This window comes from Tursiops truncatus, chromosome 7 (assembly GCF_011762595.2).
Source record: "Tursiops truncatus isolate mTurTru1 chromosome 7, mTurTru1.mat.Y, whole genome shotgun sequence".
Taxonomy (NCBI): domain Eukaryota; kingdom Metazoa; phylum Chordata; class Mammalia; order Artiodactyla; family Delphinidae; genus Tursiops; species Tursiops truncatus.
The window spans coordinates 108,124,913-108,148,933 of NC_047040.1; the positions used below are offsets into that span (position 1 = coordinate 108,124,913).

Below are 24,021 nucleotides of genomic sequence, written 5' to 3' on the forward strand. Positions count from 1 at the left end.
ACAGATATACTACAATTTTTTTGCTCAATCCCTGCTATGGTTCATTTTATGCGTCAATTGTCTAGGCTATGGTATCCAGTTGTTTGGTCAAACACAGTCTAGATGTTGCTACTAAGGTCTTTTTTTTTTTTTAGATGCAATGAGCATTTGCAATTAGTAGACTTAACTAAAGCAGAATTTGCTCAATAATGTGGGCAGGTCCCATCCAACCAGTCGAAGGCCTTAAGAGCAAAGAGAAGTTTCCGAAGGAAAAAGGAATTATGCCTCCAGACTGTGACCCAGAAGTTCTGCCTCTCTGAGAACCTAGGCTAGTACAGATTTTGGTAAAGGGAAGTGCTGCAATAAATACCCCAAAATGTGGACGTGTCTTTGAAATCAGGTAATGGGTAGAGGCTAGAATTTTGCAATGCACGATAGAGGAAGCCTATAGTGCCTTGAAGAGATGGGTGGTAGAAACATGGACATTAAAGGTGATTGTGCTGAGTGCTCAGATGGAAATGAGCGTTATGTTATTGGAAACTAGAGGAAAGATGATTCTTGTTATAAAGTGGCAGAGAATTTGGCTGAACTGCTTCTGTTGCGTGGAAAGGAGAACTTGTTAAGTGATGAACTTGGATAAGATTTGGATAAGCTGAGAAGATTTGTAAGCAAAGGTTGAAGGTGTGGCCTGGTTTCCCCTTGCTGCTAAGTTTAAATGTGAGACGAAAACGATAAATTAAAGAAGGAATTGTTAAGCAAAAAGGAGCCAGAATTTGAAGATTTGGAAAGTTCTCAGCCTATCCATTTGGCAAATAACTAGAAAGGATGCTCTGAAGAAAACACCAAGGGTGTGGCTGGACAACCATTTGCTAAAGAGATTACGCTTGTGACTTGTGGATCCAATCAACTGAAACCCTGACCACTTGGAAGGGGACAGGGATGGGACAAAATGAAGAAAGGCTGGTAGACATCAGGTATTCTACAGGCAGGAAAAGGATAGAGCTTTTCGGCTGCAAATGTGTTATCCTTAAAGAAAAGGGAAGAACGATTTGAGGGCAGTTCAGATGCCAGCAGGGCTGCTGTTGCCACCATAGGCCCAGAAGAGACAGGCCAGGGTGCAGGTCCACTGACTCTGGGCCACCTTCTTGGTTCTGAGGGGGCAGTGCAACTACCCCAGTAGGTTCCTTAAGACAGGGCATGGAGCCAGTGAGGATTCTTCTCAAGTCTTAAAATCTAATCAAATGTGCCCTGCTAGATTTCAGACCTGCTTGGGACTTGTGTCCCTTTTTTCCTTCTGACGTCTCCCTTCTGGAATGAAAGTGTCTATCCTCTCTGCCTGCCCCACCACTGTGCTTTGGAAGCAGATAACCAGTCTGGTTTCACAGGTTCACAGATGGAAAGGAATTTTGCTCCAGCATGAATCATACCTCTTACCCCTAATTGATTTGGATAATTTAGATGATGACATCTGAGTTGATGTGGTTTAGATGAAATACTGGACTTAAGAGTTGACGCTGGAACGATTAAGACTTTGGGGGAAGTTGGGCTGGGGTGGAAGTATTCGGTACCTGGGAAAAATATGAATTTTCAGAGGGAAAAATATGAATTTTCAGAGGGCAGACTGTAATCGGTTTGTGTTCCCCACAAAAAGGTATTTTGAAGTCCTAATCTCCAGTAGCTCAGAATGTGGCCTTATTGGGAAATATAGTCTTTACAGAGGTAATCAAGTTACAATGAGGTCAGTAGGGTGGGCCCTGATCCAATATGACTGGTGTCCTTATTTACAAAAAGGGAAACACACAGAGGGAGACCACCACATGAACACAGGAGGTAGAGATGGGAGTTACAGCCACATGCAAGGAATGCCTGGGGCTACCAGAAGCTAGGAAGAGGTAAGGAAGGACTCCCCTACAGGTTTCAGAGGGAGCACAGACGGCCCTGCTGGCACCTTAATTTTGGTCTTACAGCTTCTAGAGCGGAGGCAATAAATTTCTGTTACAAGCCACCCCGTTGTAGTACTTTGTTGGAAACGTAGAACCTCAATTTTGGGCTTTTATGGATCTACTTCAGCGCATCTGCAATCATATTCCTACACACAAAACTGTTGTGTCAGAGGATATACAAGATTGAGACTGTTGACTTGCATAGCTAAGTTGCCCTCTGCAGCGTTCCCCAACCTTTTTGGCACCAGGGAACGGTTTCGTGGATGACAATTTTTCCACGGACAGGGGAGTGGGGCGGGGGGGATGGTTCAGGCGGTAATGCGACCGACGGGGAGCGACGGGGCGATGAAGCTTCGCTCGCTCACCCGCTGCTCACCTCCTGCTGTGCGACCCAGTTTCTAACAGGCCGTGGACCGGTACCGGTCTGTGGCCCAGGGGTTGGGGACCGCTGCTCTATATGCGGCATTAACTCAAATGATCTCCAATACTGTGGGAGCATCCATTCCTTACCCTCTGACAACAGACTTTGTTTTTAATCACCATTGATCTCTGATTTGGGTAATCAAAGTGTCCAGAGAAATATGCCAGAGTATGTTGGGTAGAACATTATAAACTTGTATCCTGGGAAGATTTAGTTGCAGTGTTTCTAGGTTGGTCTATTACTGGTCTCCTAGGAAGTGATCAGCTCAGGCAAAGGAAAGACAACCGTGAGCGCAATGTGTCCAAGAACAGATCTGGACAAAACAGCCACAGTGGAAATAAATATCAGCTTTATTAACACTCAAAGTGCCATTCATTTATATTCATTCCATAGTCCAGAAGGTTACTTAGAGTAAGCCTTTGCACCACAATCTTTCAAAAAATGAACTAACATGTAAGAAAAAGCAATTTTCATTGTGCTAATTATTGCAGGCCTTCATGCACGGTAAATCTAAACAAAGATGGGTGCCAACAATATACAAATTTCCATATAAACAAAGTCATTGATCACTAACAAAATATAAACATGGTTTCTTTCACATTAGATTAAAAAAAAAAAGGCTATTTACCAGCAAGAAAAAACAAGTACATAAAATCTGTAAAACTCAGAAATTTTATACATTTTTACAAGCACAATTTTGAATGAACACAAAGTCAAAATGTGCATGAAATGTGGCACACACCACACTGGATCTGGCTTCTGGCAGGTTTTTCTAATCATGTCGGCTCCTTGTAACATAATAAGCTTAGTGACATTCAACTTCAACAGTGGACTTTATTCCTAACGTAAGTAATTTTACGTGGTACCGCATATTAAAAACAAGGTTTTCCTTAAGCACAACAACATTGTCAGATTGGAACTTTAATTCCCAATTCTTTTTCTGCCAGTTACTTAAAATACACAGTACGGTATAAAGACACAATGTATGTTTGGACATTTCTAAACCAATTTATAGTCAATTACAGAGAATCAGAATTTGTCAATATATTGTTTTATGAATGAGGTCTGACCTTGCCCAGTAAGAAAAAAACTGAAAGTTGAAATCTTTGGGGAAGAACAAAGGAAATGTTCAAAAACAACAGTAGGCCAGGCCAACAGCAACTGGAGATATAAAAACCTTTGACATCTCTTCAAATTAATTTAGTTTCTCACATTTTTTCATAGTTCTGAGAATTCAAAGACTGTTTTAGTGGACAGTGTTTTTGCTACTGCTTAAAACCTATTTTTTTCTCTTAATTTGCATTTCATAGAATTCTCAGAGAGAATTCAATGTTGTTCTTTGCAAGAGTATTTTAATTGATAGATATCTAAGTAAATCTGCATCCAATTGTGGAAATACAAATACATTTTGAATGGTTAAAAACAAAACTAAAAAAATATTTTTGATCAGCCAGCTGAAAATATATTCATATAGTAAATAATCTCTCAGAAAGCTTTATATATATTTAATTATTCTAACGAAACAGTACCCTTATAAAACAAGTTCATAAAAATGTAGAAATGAAAATAAGAAATTACTGGGATATATACAAGTACCTACAGACAAAGACATCTCCACACACACACCCCCTGACACAGAGTTACAAGCATACTTTCCACTTAGTCATGGATTTCAGAATACATATAAAATCAGAAAGTGATGTCGAACTCCTGAGTTCTTCAACAAAGATAGAACCATAGATATGTATACTTTGTAAAAGCAAGAAAGTCCATTTAAGTCAGTAATAGCAGTGCAGTTACTGACGGCTACATCTTGAAAGAAGTTTAAACATAGAGACACAGACAGTAGTTCAATGCACGCATTCATGATGCTCATACACCCATCAACAATTACTGGTCAGAGTAGTAAATCAGTGTACAAATTAAACATTTCCAAAAATGTGCAAAAAAGTCAACCTTGATAGGAAAAGAACACCTTTGTACATAATTATAAACTGCCCAGCATTCAACTGAGATTAAAAACGTTTACAGAGAGAAACTAATGGATTAAATATAGAGAATTTAATGGCTACATTTAAAAATGTACATTAGGTCAAAGGGTAAATTTACAAATTGATAATCATAGTTTGCAACAATTAAAAGTTTATTCTCAGATTTATCCAAGTTTACTTTTATTTACAATGATATTTGAATAAAAAGAACCATGTGAAATGTAAGAGATGTCAGACATTAAAAGTATTTTTGGTATTAACTCTTTTACAATGTTTCAGAATGCAGGGTAGCAAATTTTAAAACCAACAGCAATAGAAAAAATGTAAACCTTTTACTTACTAATTAAGATTGTATTAAAAACAATTGTTTGTTTTAAAAGTATTCTTATCGTTAGACACTGTAGTTTCACTTGAACAGGGTATATTGCAAGGGTTTGGCCCACTTTTTTTTTTTTTTTGGCCCATAAACCTTTCCAGCTCAAATGTTTCCACTAGTTCTCTCTTCTTATTCCAGGTGGAAAAAAGTCTTTGCAAAAAATGAGAACATGACAAATCCATTTTGGAGCCTAAGTATCTAATAGAGTTAGGATGTAATTTTGTTACTTATCTCTCCCCTCCAAGTAATGCTAATGCTAAAGTCACCAATTGTTACTTACATAAATAAGTGAACACAAAAGTGCTTTTCAGTATAGTCACAAACTTTACTGTTCTCAACTGGCATTAAGGGACTCAGAAATCCTACCTGGGGACAAATTCTGCATGTATGCTGGAGAGCAGACTCATCCTTACGTTCCAAAGTGTCTATGGCACAAAAAGTCCATAACCTACTTTTCTTCACAGCTTTCCTGAAATGCCCCTCAAGTCAAACACAAGTTCATAAATGTTAAGACATTAGGAAGAAAGTACGCCACCAACCTGAGGCATCATATGTCAAGGTATATGTATATGCGTTTATGGTTAAGTGACATTAATAAGATTGGCACGTGTACAAACTCAAGCTCATAATGTCTATATAGTTCCATAATAGTTGAAGTAAATTCCTGCATGTCTAAATGCAAACACTGAGCACCTGTCTTTAACTTGAAGGATAGATTGAGATACAAATTCTACTAGTACCTGTTTTATTATTTTTACACTATTAGCTTACAGGTGGGCAGAAGTAACAGTGCTAATCATTTTGGCTGTATGTGCAGAGAATATAAAAGCTTTGGTTTAATGTGATTCTGATAATACAGATTGTAAATACAAACAAGAAGTCATCAGGCATAGGGAATAATAGTACTCACTGATTTAATGCCTTTGCTGTTGTTAACAAAAATATCATTACTGTCAATTAAAATGCCCAATTATGAAAAATATGAAGAATTACATAAGAGACTGTATACAGGCAACAGGTAAAATTTATTCTTTTCTTTACGATAGCTGCGACTCCTCCCTTGACCTTCTGAAATGAAACCATATCTGCTCTCACTATAACCTAGGGAAGGTTCTCTAGACTCCCCTGAGAGCTCACTACCATCTACAGCTCTGAAAGGTGAGTACAGAGAGATGGTTGGCCCCGATACTTTCACACCTATTATGGCATCCTGTCCAGACTGTGGCAGAAGTTAAAGCAAAGCTAAAGACGACTATGAAGTAGGAACAGTGGCTTCACAGCACGCCTTCCCCAGCCAACCAAAACAGAGGTAAAATTTCCTTTTGAACACTTGGTAAGCTAAGGAAGCTTGTTTTGATAATGTCTGGCAGAATTTCTATTCCAAAGAGCTCATGAAGAACTATGCAAAACCAATTACTTTCTACTTAAGAATTATATATAAGCTATTATACACACATACAAATTCAATTTTTATCTACTTTTAGCAACCAAGAGCTTGGAAATTTACAATAAATACCTTTATTAAACAACCGTTTGTACTAGCTACTTGTGGAAAATGTGCTGGCATTCCATCATCAGTAGGTCACACACATTTGAGCTGTTCTTCCAAGAACAGAGACTAATCTAACTGGACATTCACACCTTTCCTTCCTTCCCACCCCTGCACCAACTCCAAACACACACACACACACACACACTCTCACACACACACGCGCACACACACACACACACACACACACACACACTTCACAGAAAAGTAAGGTGGAGTTTTAGTCAAAATGTTAGTCATAAAGTAAGGATTAGAATTTGCTATCCCTGGATTTCTTGCTCATTGCCCTAAGTCTCATTGCCTTAACATCTGTAAACCATTTAACTGACCTCTTTAGGACAAAAACCACCTTTCTAGTTCTGCTTTGAAAATCATAACTGAACCACGACATACAAAGAATTTGGACAGTGCCAGTGTGATTGAAAATCAAGTAATCAACCGGGAAAACAATTCACTATGTCTCTTTAGAATTACAATACCTCTTTCTATCCTTATCTTAGGAATTTGTGTCTAGTAAAACTGCAATGTGTCTATCACAGAACAATGCTAATGTTTCTCTTCTAACATATTAAAAAAAAAAGAGGTAGAAAAGGGTAGGAGGAAGAAGCAGGCATTAAGAAACGTTTAAGGGCCAATACACAGTCTAAGGCCAAATCAACTCTTGAAGCCTACTGATTTTGGAAAAACCTTCATTTCGGTGGGTAACTTGAATTATTATTGATATAAAACGAAATTAAGGCATACAGAGAAAAAGGCACTACGAAAAATTAACAAATTGCTTTCCGTTGACATTTTAACCAATGTTAAAATTCAAATAAATATGAACAGTGCATTTGTAACTAAGGCCAAACTTCATATAAAACAATAAGATCTCAAGAAATTTTCCTGATCTTAGTATAAATAACACTGTTGACAGAATTCAATTTCTATCAAATGTTTTGGGTATTTTAACAATTTAGACCAAAAGAAAATATTTTTTTCTTTAAAGGAAAAAGCAGGAAAAAATACTCTGTAATGGAATAAATGCCCCCATCACTGGAACTGTTTGAGCAGAGGCTGGGTTTTGTAAGAGGGAGTCCTGAGAGAGAGGCTGCTTGACCTACACGGATCCCTCCAATTTGGGGATACTTTTAATTGCTGTTGTTAATGACATTTTACTTTATAATAGCCAACGGTTACCCAAAATTGCTTTCCCTCACTTCATAAGAAATAACATTTTAAAACATCATTGCTTAACTTTCAGATTCAGGATATGCCATAAAAATAAGTAATTGGGGGCTCCCCTGGTGGCGCAGTGGTTGGGAGTCCGCCTGCCGATGCAGGGGACACAGGTTCGTGCCCCGGTCCGGGAGGATCCTGCATGCCGCGAAGCGGTTGGGCCCGTGACCCATGGCTGCTGGGCCTGCACGTCCGGAGCCTGTGCTCCGCAACAGAAGAGGCCACAGCAGTGAGAGGCCCACGTACCACAAAAAAAAAAAAAAAAAAAAAAAGGAACTGTTTGCCCATTTTTCCTCCTAGACTGTGACCTCCTTAAGTTAATTTAGTACCATAGTAAGCCACAATACTGAAAAAGCAAATGAAAAGGATTCACCATATTTAAAAAAAAAATCAATAGATTCCTATACTTGGTTGACACCAGGTGATTTTATATCATGCTATTGGTCCCAAATGAAATCAGTGACCGAGAATTCTGCTGTGGGCCAACGAGTTTGCATCTGGCGAACATCTTGGCTTTTGCACCCAAGCTTAGTTGTCCTATAAACTATTCAGATTTGATTCTCTCAGTGATTTCATGTATCTTATAACAACTCCATCTCAGAAATACGACCCACCAGACCTGACATATATAAGAACTGAAGTAGCAAAGAAAGCTACTCTAAAGAAATCGTTTCCTCTTTTTAATGTAGCTTCTACTGGGAATAAGATAAAGACTCCTTCAAGTGAAAGCCAATTCAATTTACTATGAAATAAGTTTTAATTTTTCTTTTATAGTTCAGCCTGTGCATTAACATTTCCATCTCTTATATAAATTATGTAAGGTTGACTGTACCTTTGAAAACTTTCTAAGGCAGTAGTCTTTAACCATTCTTCAGGTTAGAAACATGTTTTGTAAATGAGGAAAATTAAAGATAGTCATACTGAAAATTTCGAAGTCTGTATATTTTTAAATACATTTTAAAGAATTATCATCAAAACTTCCATTAGTCATTATGATATTTCTCAACCCTTTTATTCAATACACTTTGTTTGCAATGTAAAAGATCTTATATTTGGTCCAAGCCTAAATCATGCCATTTTGAATCTCTCAAGGCCTAAGTAGAAAGATATTTCCTGAAAAGCACATATAAGACTGCTAGTGAATCTTCTCCAGCACCAAAAAGTCTGCCACTGTCAAAGCAGAATGCATTTTAAAGGCACAAAGTTAGCAGTCTGGTCATTTTCCAGCCTCAGCAAAGAAACATTACAGTATAGAAGAATCAGTTGTGCATTTAAAAAACAAAATACATTTAGAGTCATCTTAAAAAGTTCAAATTTCATTTGTTGATCCATACAATTATTAGAAAGAAAAAATTGGAGTGTTATTTTAACTGCCCCTGATAGAAGTGGTTCCTTTGAAAATTTTCTTTTTTAAATTTAATTTTGGTCTTTCATACCTCACCCCACTTTAGGCTTTTTTGTTCTAGTAGTTTTTATATATATTAACTTTTACTGTGGTTTTTGGTACCTTTACAACTTGTCTGAAATAAATTCACATCACATTTTTATATAACTCTGTAAACTATTAGTCTACTCTTAAGTCTTTACATAAAGAACAATACTTTTCCATAGCTAGTAATATTTTTCTTATAAAACAAAGGTCTTGTGCAGCAGTGTTAAAGTAGTAGTTTCTTTTCAGGTGATTTTATTTTCTGTAGCATTTCAAAAAGAAAAAGAGACTGAAAATAAAGCAAACAATTTTGCTTTGGGTTTCACAGTCTCCCAAGATTTCTCTTTAAAGAACACCTGTCTCATATTCTGCACTGCTGATTACCCTGACAGACCAAAAATGAGCCAAAAGGAAATCACAACCACACAATACAAAGAAACAAAGGAAAAGCCCACTGGTCCAGATACCATGATCCTGCTCAAGTAGAAGAGATGCCTTCACTCATAAAAGATAAAGAAATTATAATAGATCCACATCCTTGGGGACTATGATTATAGCACAAGATTTGGCAGTTGATTTCCCAGGGGGAGGAGGCCAGTAATTCATGTTCTTCCTTGCAAGCTGCTTCCTTTCATTATAAGGGTATGTGAGAAGCTTTAACAACTCTATTTGTGCTTTGACTTCTTCTCAGACTAGCTAATGGAATTTCAAATATTCCTACAGGGAATGCCAGATAGGACCTTGATACAGTAAAACAAGATCTACTTAACTTCAGAAACAAAGTATTTTAAAAGAGTTCCTAAACGAGCATACCTTTTAGCAGAAAACAAAATACCTGAGTCCCTTATGAATCCCATGAAAGGCATCACAGTTAGGGCCTCCAAGAATACTATTTTCTAGACCTTTAAAAATAAAGTACTTAGCATTTGCTTTAATACGTTGAAAAAAATTGCAAGTGGCCAGATTACCGATATCATTCATGTTTTTCAGTAGCACAAGTCCATTAGAGATAGTGGGAGTTTCCCAGCTGTCTCGTTCTGCTTAATGTCGTTGCTCTTATATTAGAAATACCTGGCAGTTTTAACCTTCCTCTAAAGTAGCTAATACTTTGTTTTAATATGCCTTTCTTTTCCCACAATTACGAATTGACTTTTGAGGAAAGAATACACACAGATGACTGAGTTCAACAGGCTCCGTGTTTAAGTTCATTTTGTGTCTAAAATGGAAGTTACTGATTTGGGTGCCATATGCAGCTGGAAGGGAAAGGATTGTTACTGGCTTTTGTTGAGACCTTTCACCCTCGACTTGAAGTAGTGGTATCTTCTCTTGTAAAACCCTCATTATGCATTACATCACTCTCTGAAACTTACTTTTTGCAAGGAACCTGCTTTGTAAATGGCCATTTCCATTTATAACTGGGGCTGGTATGTACATCAGGGTTTCTCAACTTCGACACTTTTAACGTTTGGGGCAGGATAATTCTTTGTTGGGGGGCTGGACGTGCTGTTCTTGTATACTTTAGTTTGTTTAGCAGCATCCCTGGCCTCTAACCACTAGATGCCTCTAGCATCCTCCTGGTTGTGACAACCAAAAATGTTTCCAGTCATTGCCAAACGCCAAGCAAAACTATCCTCACCCCAGCTGTGAAAACCACTGTTTTACATGCGAACTGTTTTTTGAGGTGCTTTAGTAGTCTGTGATCCAAAGAACAAGAACAAGGGTTTCATATCATGACACTAGCTTTTAACACATGGATACTGCAGGTTAAACTCTTAGTTCCTAAACAATGTTATCTATGGGGAATCAGGAGCTAGAAACAGGAAGATATAGTATACATGATTCTGATTATTTCTCCTTCCCCTTGATTTTTGGGACTTTCCCCCTCGGGTAGAGAACACAGTTTAAAATACACTAAACAACACTTAGTTCTTCTTTTCATTATTTCTGTCGACCGGCAAATGTGGTCTCTTCTACTGCTCACACATTTAATTAGAGCAATCTCCTTTTGTCTTTTAATTTGGATTTGCTTATTGACTTCCCATATCTGTTTTAAAATAAAACAATATCTTTTCTTTTTTTAAGCAGAAAGCTATCCCTCAAGGTTTATAGATTCCAGTAACACGGATCTATTATAGTGTATTTGCTTATTATACTGGTTAGGATTAACAAACATACCTCCTAGAGATTCATATTTGCTATCAAGAGTCCTACTGAGCAAAAAGCTTGGTAGACAGAGGTTAGGATCTAAAGAATACAGATACAAGAAGGAACCTATATTCTTTAAGCTGAGTACCCATCCTAAACTCAAGTTTAGGGCTCAACCCCACAAACAAGAATCTATTTTAAATACTATCACTAAAAACTACAAATTATACATCATTTTCTTCTCCTTGTTTTCCATGTCTCCCCATCACTGCCAGTCTGTCAGTGACACAGGGAAAGACTCTACAATCTTTAGGTATTCCAAATGATCTTTTTGTACTAAAAAGAGTGACTATGTACTAAAGTGCTTTATGTCTCTGAACCACATCAGTACATTATAAAAATTTAAAAAAAAAAAGTTTCAAGTTCTTGTAAGGGAAAAAAAGATTAAATATAAAAACTTCAGGATACTATTATTATTAATCAAATTTAACCAAGAATCAAGAGAAACACTTTCCCTCTTGTCTTTGTTTTCTCCCCCATCTCTCTTTTTTATAAAAAAGAAAAGTGCAGTCAGAGAGAAGGTGAATGAATAGATGGGAGCTGGGTAGAGGCACAGGAGAGGTTACTGGCTGCTAGTGATAGTGCACAAACATGTGCCTTAAAAGTTCATCAGCGGAAGGTCTCAGTTTGGCCTCTACAAAGATCCGTTTGAGGAAATCTCGAGTATGGTCTGAGACATGGGGTGGCAGCTTAGGGTTCGTCGGCTGAGTGGCGATTTTAAAGATGGCAGCCATTGCTTCAAATTCTGCCCAAGGAGGCTTTTCCGTTAGCATTTCCACCACAGTACAGCCCACGCTCCTAAGAAGAAATAAAAGAAAGACCTTACACAAACAACATCATCATGAAGTCAGCTAACTAACTACAAAATGAGAAACAGACGTGAAGTCCATATACATTTAAGTACGACTTGGTTTCAAACGTAAAGTTTCATTAAAAGGCTGTAAAAACTGAGGTCGGCCTCCCGCACGGAGCCTCTGGGGTCGGGGCCAGGGTCGGGGTCGGGGCCGGGCGTGCCTCGGCAGCGGCTCCCTCTCCTCACTTCCGAGTTGCCGATGCGCTGCCGCCGCCGCAACCCGCCGCCACAACCCGGGCAGCCCCGCGGGGTCCCCGGGCCGCCGCAAAGCGCCAAAAAGACGCAGAGGTGCGCGTGGCTTCGGTGGGCCCGGCCTGAAGCGCGGCCATCACCCGACAGCGGGGACACCTGCCCCCGGCCCCGCGCCCCCTACGGGTACTGGAGGAGAATCCCTCGGCTCCTGGCGTCGGGCGGACACTGAGGGCGCGCATGAAGACAACCTGAGAGAAGAACGCTTCGGGGCAGGAATGAGGCGATTAAGATCGACTGACACGGAGACCTGACAGAAAGGGCTGAAGAAACGGGGTTTTCTGAATTTGAGGAGACATCTTTAAGTGAATTTATGTATTCTTAAGAAATAAGGAAAAATATATCCATACTTGATGTGGTATCATTCCCAAACCTGAAAAATGAGGAAAGTCTGTTTTAAAGATAAATATGCCTGCAGACACTACTGGACCTCCCAACAGGGATTTGTCGGGGGCAGAGGGCAGTTAGAGGGGAAGCATTCTATGTATGCAGTCTTGAAGAAAAATTTATATTTGGATTCTAGACTTCAATGAATTCTGACAGTTGTAGAAACAGATGGGAAACACTCAAATATTCCTCTTGTTGCACCAAAAAGTTAATTTGCGGTACATGAAATGAATATTATTTTATAACAACCGTTATTAGTGAAATACTTTCTAGTGCATTTTATTGACTCTTCTTAGTTCAACAAACAGTTTAAACACCTATGCAAACTTAAAATGTGCTTTTCTTTCTGAAAGCTGGTGCTGTTTTGAAAGAGCTTTCTGAATGTAAACTTGGGTAAAATGTTTGTATAACTTCCAATATTTGATGTTTGTTAAACTCAACTCTGGGCAGTCAAAAATGAATAAAAAATAATGAGGAAATGAATAGGGGCTACCCTCCTTTTCCCAGGATAAGGGGAAAGACATTTATCATATTTCTTTTTTTTTTTAACGTCTTCTTTTGAATTGCTTTGAAGGCATGGTTTTTTTGCTTATTACTTTAGGCTTGTAGTTCTCAATCCTGACAATACTTCAAAAATCTTTGCCTGGGCCCCACTCTTGAGAGATTCTCATATAACTGTTCAGATATGGGCTTTGGGTATAGCTAGTTTTTAAGCACCAATCCTCCTCCTTCCCTCCATTCCTCAAATGTGTGGATAGGTTTGAGAACCACTGGACTAACGGTGGTTTTTCCTGTTTAAAGGACATAATCAATTTGGGCTTTGTTTTTATATTGCTCTGTTGATGGCTTTGTTACAACTAAATTACTGTTATTACTATTTCATTGCTAAATAAAGTAAGCAGGGCTTCCCTGGTGGCGCAGTGGTTAAGAATCTGCCTGCCGATGCAGGGGACACGGGTTCAAGCCCCGGTCCGGGAAGATCCCACGTGCCGCGGAGCAACTAAGCCCGTGTGCCACAACTTCTGAGCCCGCACACCACAACTACTGAAGCCCATGCGCGGAGAGCCCATGCTCTGCAACGAGAAGCCACCGCAATCAGAAGCCAGCGTACCACAACAAAGAATAGGCCCCACTCACCGCAACTAGAGAGAGCCTGCGTGCAGCAATGAAGACCCAACACAGCCAAAATTAAATAAATTAAAAAAAATAATAAAGTACTACAGCCTGTGTTTGAGCTAAACGAAAAAACAAAAACCTGTAGTTTAAACATAAATATCAAATAAAATAAACTAAAATTTAAGCTCTCAAATTTGTTAGGCAAAGAATGTTATTCATTTTATAATTTTTGCTTTATATAATTCTCTAACCTGACATTGAATATAATTGTTTTCTGTCTTCATCTTACAAAGAATACAAACGCTAGAAATTCTTTGTCTTTAGGTGCCTAAAATGCATATCTATCAAAAAAATTTATCGGGGCTTCCCCGGTGGTGCAGTGGTTGGGAATCTACCTGACATGCAGGGGACATGGGTTCAAGCCCTGGTCTGGGAAGATCCCACATGCCTCGGAGCAACTGGCCCCGTGTGCCAGAGATGTGAGCCTGTGCTCTGGAGCCCATGACCCACAACTACTGAGCCAGAATGCTGCAACTGCTGTGGCCTGTGCACCTAGAGCCCATGCTCTGCAGCGGGAGAGGCCACCACGATGAGAAGCCTGCGCACCTCAGCGAAGAGTGGCCCCCACTCGCTGCAACTAGAGAGCCTGTGCGCAGCAGCAAAGACCCAACGCAGCCAAAAATAAATAAATTAAATAAATGTTTTAAAAAATTTCTCAGTGGAAAGTAGGAAATGGCCATTTTATGTTCTAACTTAAAATTATTAAGCAATTAAAGGTTAACTGAATTATAAGACTAATAATAAAGATAATTATTTTTAAAGTTCTTCAGGGAAATAAAATGAAGATAGCTTTCTAATGCTGAAATTTGCTCAAGATGAAATCCTTCCTGGGACTTCCCTGGTGGTGCAGTGGTTAAGAATCCGCCTGCCAATGCAGGGGACATGGGTTCGATCCCTGGTCCGGGAAGATCCCACATGCCGTGGACCAACTAAGCCCGTGTACCACAACTACTGAGCCCGTGTGCCACAACTACTGAAGCCCATGTGTCTAGAGCCCGTGTTTCGCAACAAGAAAAGCCACCGGAGTGAGAAGCCCGTGCACCACAATGAAGAGTAGCCCCCGCTCGCCACAGCTAGAGAAAGCCCACGCACAGCAACGAAGATCCAACGCAGCCAAAAATAAATACATTAATTAATTAAAATAAATAATAAAAATAAGTTGTCCTCTGTTTAAAAAAAAAAAAGAGATCTTTCCTAAAGAATGGAAGACAGGTTCAAAAGCTCTATTTATTTAGTCATTTATTAAGCCTCAAACACACACAGTTAAAATGATATTAATCCTTGTAATCCTGACATCCTATTTCAAAAGTACAAAAAAATAAATTTACCTCAGTAAATTCCATCCTGGGTGGAAATATGTTAAGAAGGCATGTGCTTTCGGTCAAATCCCCCATCAAAACCTACCAGATATCTGCTTTTCTGCCATAGCCTTCTCCACTAATCACTTCAGGGCTCATCCAGTATGGTGTGCCTGTGACAGACTTCATTCCTGTCCCCGAAAGACAGATGGTTTGAAGCCGTTTGCTGGCCCCAAAATCTCCTAGTTTGACGTTGCCTGTTGAATCTCGCAGAATATTTGCGCCTAAAATAAGAAATATCCTCATTTCATTATTTGTATTGGCAATTTGGAATACAACATAAAAGAACAACGGCAGAAAATTACTTAGCAGACTCCTCAATCTGTCTCCAAAATCAGGCTGCTCTCACCTTCCGAGCAGTACCTGGCATAATGCCAGTCATACAGTCAGTGTGCATTAAAAACTTATTACATGAACACTGAATATTTAGAGTCACCTGTGTGATTCAAGACCTAAGAAGTTTCTCCCACTGAAAAGGACTGGTGCAAGTGGGAGGCGAGGATCAAAAAGAAGAGAAAGGGGGAAAGGGCTAAGAATGTGAAGTTCAGAGAAGGATGAAGAAAAGCAGTAGCAGGCTCTCGGCCCCAATTTCTTTGTCCTAAAGTAAGAAGCCCATGTCTATAGATTATTTCCCTGAGGACCTAGCATCTCCTCAGGAACCTCTTAAGGGACCTTCATAATCAAAATCTTTTCATTCTTCATTCTCAGTTTCTGTACAGTGTATTTTAAATCTAATCTAAGCAAGCTTTGAGGTTTCTGTTTTAAAATTTCATTTACTTCTATAATAAACTTTTAATTTTATTTATTATAAACTGACCTTGATAGCCTGGCTGAGGTGGTGTTTGCAGAGTCCTCCCCTGTAAAGTTACTCTTTCCCCTTTTCCATACTTAGCTCTTTGGAAGAAGTTCACTATGTGTAAAGGAGTGAGAAGTTATGCTACAGGCTTAGTAGTTACCTATAAGGGAATTATTCTGCATGGGAGATTTGTCTCTTCTCTCCCATTTATTTATTCAACCATCCATTTATATCAGTCTGAACACATGGATATTAATTTTATACTTTGGGTTATAATCCAATGACTTTTCGCTCAAGCTGTTCCAGCTTTGGCCATGGGGAGCTCTCTCTGTTGGCTCCTGTGTCCCTCTGCCATACCTCAATCATTGTGTTCTTGCTTGATTTGATTTCTGGATTGTTTGTTTGTTTCTTAGTATCGTCTTACATTCTGGTACTAGAAGACGCTCCAGGCTCACCTTGTGTATCCCCTGTAACCACTTCTAGAATTAGCCATTTCTCCTTTTACTGAAGAATGGTATCAGAAACCAAGATCTAGGAGCTAGGTTCATTTATTTTTATTCTCTATTTTCCCCCCTTTATCATTCTTTAAACTCAATCTTTTTTCTGGGATTGTAAGTCTAGTTTCTTCTTATGTAAATTATTTCTATTCTCATTTTTAGCTTTTTCTATAAACTGTTTTTAAATGAGCAACTTATTTAATTAGCTTATCTAATTTTAGTTTCTAAATTTTTACCTCAATTATTTTTAAGTCTTCCTAACCTTAATCATATTTTATACTTTTTAAAAAAGATTCCCTATTTGTCTTTTTTTTTTTTTTTAATGGCCTCTAAGAAGGAGAGTGAATAGTGGAGAAAATGTGTTATAGACTGGAGAGAATGCAGACTGTCCATCCCCACCATGAACTTCTGTACCTGTCTTTCTGTTCTCCCAGCAAATTTCCCAGTCTAGTCAATTAAGGCTTTGCAAAGCCTCTCTCTGGGGAGGGTTAAGGATCCATTCTCTGCATGCCATAAGCCTAAGTACGCCATGGTACCAGTGATTCTCTAAGACAGCACTGCCTTTTTAACATCTCCCGCTGTCCAATTCTTAAAGAAGGACTCTGTCAAAAAAAGCCACCGTGTCTAAAATATTTAACCTGGGGAAGGACAAGAAACAAGCCAGTTTTTACTGGTTACCAGCTGGGAAGGAACAGTCCCAGGCAGGTCACAGACAGACAGAGCTATCTCCAGGGAGTAATCACCAATGCTGAACCAACGGCCATCCATACAAAGGGCTGAGGAGAAAATGTATAGCCAGGTTCCCAATACAGTTATCTAACTTTTTAAAAACTTACTTTGGATATGTTAAAAGTAAGCTATGAAGGAGAGTTTTCAAACATACACAAAAAGCGGACCGAACCGCATATGAACCCCTCACACTATCTGAATCAAATGAAAGACATCGCGATCCATCAATAGTTCAGTCCATATCTTTAAAAGATAAAGACTCTTATCACACCTAAGAGAATGTAACGCCTTTAATATTATTAAATGTACATTCAGTGTTTTTTTGTTTTTCTTTAAAAAATCAGAATCCAAATAAGGTCCTTACATTGAGAATCATTAATACATCTTTTAAGTCTTTTCCTAAAGTTCCCTCCAACCTTTTTTTTTTTTTCTTTGCAGTTTATGAAGAGTCTAAGCTGTCTGCCTATAGCTTTCTTATTGTCTAGATTTTGCTGAGTCCATCCCAAGGAGTCATTTAACATGTTCATCTGTTCTATATACTCTATAATTCTCCAATTTGGTAGCTGCATCTAGAGGCTTGATCAGATTCAGGTTCAAAAAAAATTTTTTTTGGCAAAACTGCTTTGTAGATAATGATATAGTCTATGAATAGGAAGTATGTAATGATAGACTGTCCGTGTGAAGTGATGTTAACAGCTATTAATGTTTAGTGCTTATGTCTACTAATCTGTTAGTCATTGTAAAATGGTACTATTCTATCATTCCTGCTTCATTTGTTAGCCAAAATATTTTTATAAAGGTAAGTTTCCTTTCATCCACTATTTAGTCCTCAGTACAGTTAATAAAAGAAAGGTCCAATAAAGAAACCCTATTATGAAATAATGAGTTGGTTCCCTAGCAACAATGATCAATTAATTCTTACCCTAGGTTTCATTATGAACTCATGAGTCTAAACTTAAAAGTAATCAACTAGCTTTCCTTTGCCCTCGCCATTTAAAAACTGCTCATTATAAAAATTTAGGAATTACATAAAAAGTAAAAAGTATGCAGGAGAAAAACAACCATCACTCATTCTGCCACTTGGAAATAACCACTGTTAATCATGTAGAGATTGTAAGATTAAAGTACGACCTAGAAGAACGAATCGAGATCATACTGCTTTATCCAATTTTATACTTACATTTTTCTTATCAATATATTTCCCCTATAATGTTTTTAAATCAGCTTGTTTCCAACCTCCTCATTTTACTGGCAAGGTTAGAGGAGGATCCGCTTGGGGGGTAGCTCCCCTCAGTTCCTTTACCTTATCTTATTATCAGGGGTAAAGAGAAACTGGCTTGAATAGAGATTATTCCTAATAGAATAATTCACAATCAAATCATTTTCCTATGTGTTTTTTTTTAATTGAAGTATACTTGACCTATAACACTATGTTAGTTGCAGGGTGTACAACATTGTGATTCAATATTTCCATACATTACAAAATGGTCACCACCTTATGTGGTTCTTTAAGCTTTAGGGTTTTGAACTTGATAGCTGAGGTCTGCCTAAGCTGGGCAGACCCTGAGGTGAAAGACAGGCTCTTATTTCTTTCAGATCATGAGCCATGTTGTCATCCTCTAAGACTCACTAGTAAGGTCCATTCTTTACATGTGATCTGGCTCAGGCATTGTGCAGCAGATCCTACTCTGTGACCAGACCCTGGTTAGGAATGTTCTCTTTAGCCTGAATATGGCCATATTCAGGGTGTGATATACCACAGAAAGGAAGTAAATTCCTGGTAGCTCATAAGAGCCCTTAGAAAGACCAATGAAAAAAAAATTCAATTTATTATTTATAAATGTGTGTTGTGTATTTGTTCATTATTCTCGTCAAATGATTGAATAAAGTGATCTTTATATTCGGGTCACAACCTGGTTTTTACAGAATGAAGCCTCTCAGTGTGCTTTGCAGTACAGAGTTTTATGACTCTCAAACTTACATACCTCCACCACTATTTTGTCTCACTTTATGCAGTTACCTTATGTAACTGATGCATGAAAACAGTTGAGCTTTTGAGTTTTAAAAAGTGAGCTTAACTGAGTTTCAGTTTATCAAAGCTCAGTCGTGGTCTCTCTTCTCATTCTCTCCCTTAGGTAACGAGGTCCATCCCTCAGCTTTAAATATGATCTCAGCATAAAGTACATCATCACCGTAACTAACTTTTGAGTGCTTTCTAGGTACCAAGAACGGTTTTAAGCATGTTATATGCATTAACTCATTTAATCCTTGTAAGAATCCTGCGAGCTGTTCACTATTATCACCCTCCTTAAAAATGAGGAACTGAGGCATAGAGAGATTGTCTCGTCTAAGGTCACACATCTGGTGATGGATAAAGCCTGAATCTGAATCAGGTCAAATTCAGAGCCCCTATTCTTAACCGCTATGTCCGAATGCCTGTGCGCTATATGTGAAAACATGTCTCATTTTCATGCTCATTTGAACTTTACTGATTCTGTGAGCCCCAACAGGGGAGCTTTCCTCTTGTGGCGACCTGAACAACACAACTAGCTGGAACTGTTTTCCCATGGTACTTTAAAGGTACATGTATTAAATGTTGACTTTCTTAACCACAGCACATGTTTCGTTAAAAGAACTGTGTACTTAAAAAATACCTCATTACTTACCTTTTATATCTCTATGAACAATCATATTACTGTGCAAATAATGGACTCCCTCCAGAATCTGACGGGTGTATTTCCTAGTCACATTCTCAGTAAGAGCTCCATATGCTTTTAGTTGGTCCTTAATTGAACCCTAGGATAAAAGAAAACGAAAGAAAACTATAGTATGGTTTGAAATGAAAACTACTAGTAAATCTTTACTTTTAAAGATGTGTATATGGGTATTTATTATTCTTATCGACTGAATAAAGTGATCTTTATTTTATTTTTAACATCTTTATTGGAGTATAACTGCTTTACAATATTTTATTTATTTTTTTATTATTATTTTTTTTTTGCGGTATGTGGGCCTCTCACTGTTGTGGCCTCTCCTGTTGAGGAGCACAGGCTCCGGACACGCAGGCTCAGCGGCCATGGCTCACGGGCTCAGCTGCTCCGCGGCATGTGGGATCTTCCTGGACCGGGGCACGAACCCGGGTCCCCTGCATCAGCAGGTGGACTCTCAACCACTGCGCCACCAGGGAAGTCCTATTTTATTTATTTTTAATTGAAGTTTAGTTGACATACAATGTCATGCTAGTTTCAGGTGTATAACACAGTGATTCGACATTTAAATGCATTATAAAATGATCACCACGATGAGTCTGGTAACCATCTATCTCTGTACAAAGTTATTACAGTATTATTGACTATATTCCTTATGCTGTATATTACATTCCCATGACTTATTTATCTTAAAACTAGACATTTTAATTAGGAGAATCCTAGTTCATGACTGGGAGGCTTTAATTGGACAGCACAGGAATTCTCAGGAAGGACATTATATGCCATTAATTTAACATAAAACTCTACTATATTCCCTGACTAGAATTGTGGAAGGAAGGCTTTAAAACTATTCTTTGACTGATACCCTTGTTTCTATGACTATGCTGGTTCTATCTCCTGTTCCTTGCAACTGTAGTTTTTAAAATTCTCCAGTACTTTTATCTTGCATTGTTTTTGCCCTGAATACATTTTTGATTTTCCTACTTGCTCTTCTATATATGTCCTACTTTAATTTTATTTATTTTGTTCTTACTCTGTTTTTAAAACACAGTTTTATTGATACCTGCAAATTTACTTCTCAGGAGAAAGAATGGGTATGATTAGAAGATCAGAACACACGTGAGATTTTAAAGTTTTTCTTTTATATACTCACCGTTTTAGTTCAAAACACGAGAAAATTAAAAAGGACTTTCTAATTTTCTTACATGTTTTAGGCAGGATGAGGTGCCATCTCTGAGAATAGGGAATCAATCTGGTGAGACATAGGCACCTGAATTTTGAAAAAGCTTCCCTGCTGATTCCAATGTACAAATTTGATAAATAATCACGACTTTAAAGGATGGAAATAAAATGCTTCCTGAGGGACAAAATCTTTTAGAGGTAACATAACCAAATGTTCCCGTCTTTCCTTGAATCTTGGTAAACTGTGTGCTTTGTCATATAAAAATAGATCCTTGGATTTTACAGGTTTAGCCACTTGCTGTTTCCACTATTCATGAGCAATCCCTGAAGGGACAGCAAGATGCAATTCTGCTGACCCCAACTTGCAAACACGTGTGGAAAGCCTTAGGCAGTGAGTGAACCCAGACAACCAGTCATACCTATAACTCAATGTGGCTTGTTCTTCAGTCAACTTATTATGTCTCTACTTGCAGTAATGCACAAAATAACAGAGCTAGAACTGAGCTTTCCAAACCATAAGCCCCCAGATACTTGTAGGCTGCAAATGAGTGTCAGACTTACAGATCCTCTGGGCCCTCTGGCAGCTGGGCCAGTGGCCCATGGTGTTAACAGCTCCATCAGTGTAGTCTGTTTACTGCTGTGTAACATGAAAATATTACCTTCTTCAATGTGAACAACTGGAATGGGCTGGAAAGTGCTGTGTCAGATAAAAACTGTGTGTGTGTGTGTGTGTGTGTGTGTGTGTGTGTAAGAGTAACAGAGAGAAGTCAACTGCTAGGCCAGGTATTGGAAATAAAAGAAAGTTATGGTTCCGGTGTAAAAGTAGTTCTAGATAGACTAAGGAATGGAATATTATGTTGGGAAAAACTGAAGAATGGAATGACAATTTTGGCAAAGCTTGAATCTAGGGCATAAAGGGGTCCATTATATCAAATTTAATGAAAGAAATTATATAGCATCATTTACAGACTTGGAGATTCAGGTAAGTCTAGGAACATCTACGTCCATCCCATGTATGCCATGGGCTTGCCGTACACATAATTCATTTAGATTGCCAGTGAACTATCATTAATTTAGTAACATGCTTTTCAAATTCAAGGAGTGATAACCTAGACTTTGAAAAGACAGCTGCCTTTACAAAACCTAATGAGAAACATGATCTAACGCCTCTTCCTGAATAGTCCTAGTTTAGTCTTAAGATTGCTAAATATATAAAGATTACCCATATCTCCATTTGCGATGTAAACTGGTTCTAACCAATGAGTCATTTTAATTAATTTTATCTTCAACAGTCTGCGTCTCTATTCACATTTATTCATAGTTATTTCCTTATTTTTAATTTAAATATTTGTTGCACAAACAGTAATGGGAATCTGAATAAGAGAAAAGTCAATCACAATCCCAACATAATACATTTTCATTTTTCTAAGTTTCTTCTGTTCTTGTCCAAATACAGATACTTTTAAAATATCATTAATATTAAAAAGCATTTTATATTCTTTTCCTCTAAGTAATTCCTCCAACTTTGCTACATGGGCTTCACAATTTTAATTTTTAATATATACTGTCTTGGACAATGCCATCATAATTTACTTCCACTGGGGGAATTGGTATTTCCACTTTTTCCATCACAGATAGTACTAAAATAAAGGTTCACAGCTTTCTCCTTCTTTTGGATTACTGCTGTAGACTAAATTTTAAAAACAATTTACACTGCCAACATAATCTTTGAAAATAAAAAATAGCAATGATCAATAACAGTGGTGTCCCTATAAACAATTATTCATGAAGATAAAAATCAAAGTAAAATTTACTGTTGCTGTTGTTGTAAGACCAAGGATGTGTTAAGACCATTACAATCGGCCTGTATTCACAGGCCTCTCATCTGGGGATTCAACCAACTGCTGATTGAAAATATCTGGAAAAAAAAATTCCAGAAGGTTCCAAAAAGCGAAACGTGAATTTGCTGCACTGGCAACTATTTACATAGCATTTACATTGTAGTTGTAACTATTTACATAGCATTTACAGTGTATTAGTTATTATAAGTAATTAAGAGATGACAAAGTATATGGGAGGATATGCGTAGCTTATATGCAAAAAATACTGCACCATTATATAAGGGACTTGAGCATCTTTGGATTTTGATAGCCGTGGGAAGTCCTGGAACCAACTCCCTGGGGATACCAAGGGACAACTGTACTATGAGATACTGATCCACAAGATTAAACTGCAACCTGTACATTCTACATACAATTCTAATAAGCTATTTCCTTAAAGACCCATAAATCAAGCCTTTTTCTAACATATACTGCCTATTATAAGAATGAATGTATTTTTAAGTGAGTAAATATACCACCATCTTGAAAATCATTAGTATTAGAATATACTCTACAAATACTAAACATAATGAAGAAGGAATGACAGAGTTTTTTGCAAATCACATTTTTCACCTCCCAATGAAATTACTTACTCAGGCAATGACTAACAATCTGTGTTAAAAACATTAGGTGGATGGTTGAAAAGGAACTGGATATTCCTATGTGCCACTGCTGTAAGCCCAGATTACTTTCTCATCTTCAGGAAAAAACAAAACTTTACAATGGAAGAATCAGGACGTCAATCACCCTAGTCAAGCAGTCCATCTTAGCATCACTACCAGTAGAACAACCAGAAATTGTATGTCTCCTAATGGGATGCACAGCATCATTTAGGATGCATGTGAATAAATGCTGAATTTGAATATAATTTAGATTTTAGATCTAACTTGGAGTTTACAGGAAATATAGGGATAAACGAACAAACTAAACACCACCATGAGGATGCAAGGGGAGAAATCTATGAGATGAGACTGTCAACAGAACAACTAGTTTGGTCTCTTTCTTTTTTTTTTCTTAACGTCTTTATTGGAGTATAATTGCTTTACAATGGTGTGTTAGTTTCTGCTTTATAACAAAGTGAATCAGCTATACCTA

General features: G+C 38.0%; 1 protein-coding gene across 2 annotated transcripts in view; it reads right to left on the reverse strand.

Annotated features, from left to right (window-relative positions):
* Window positions 1–2,670: 2,670 nt before the first annotated feature.
* MAP3K2 (mitogen-activated protein kinase kinase kinase 2) overlaps window positions 2,671–24,021 on the reverse strand; it is a 98,913-nt gene continuing 77,562 nt past the window's right edge. For both annotated transcript variants that reach the window (XM_019931864.3, XM_033860305.2), the window contains 3 exons: window positions 19,823–19,952; window positions 15,181–15,358; window positions 2,671–11,909 (listed from right to left, as the gene is read on the reverse strand). In XM_019931864.3, coding sequence (XP_019787423.1) covers window positions 11,684–11,909; window positions 15,181–15,358; window positions 19,823–19,952 — 534 coding nt within the window. In that variant the 3' untranslated portion in view covers window positions 2,671–11,683. The remainder of the gene's footprint in view (window positions 11,910–15,180; window positions 15,359–19,822; window positions 19,953–24,021) is intronic.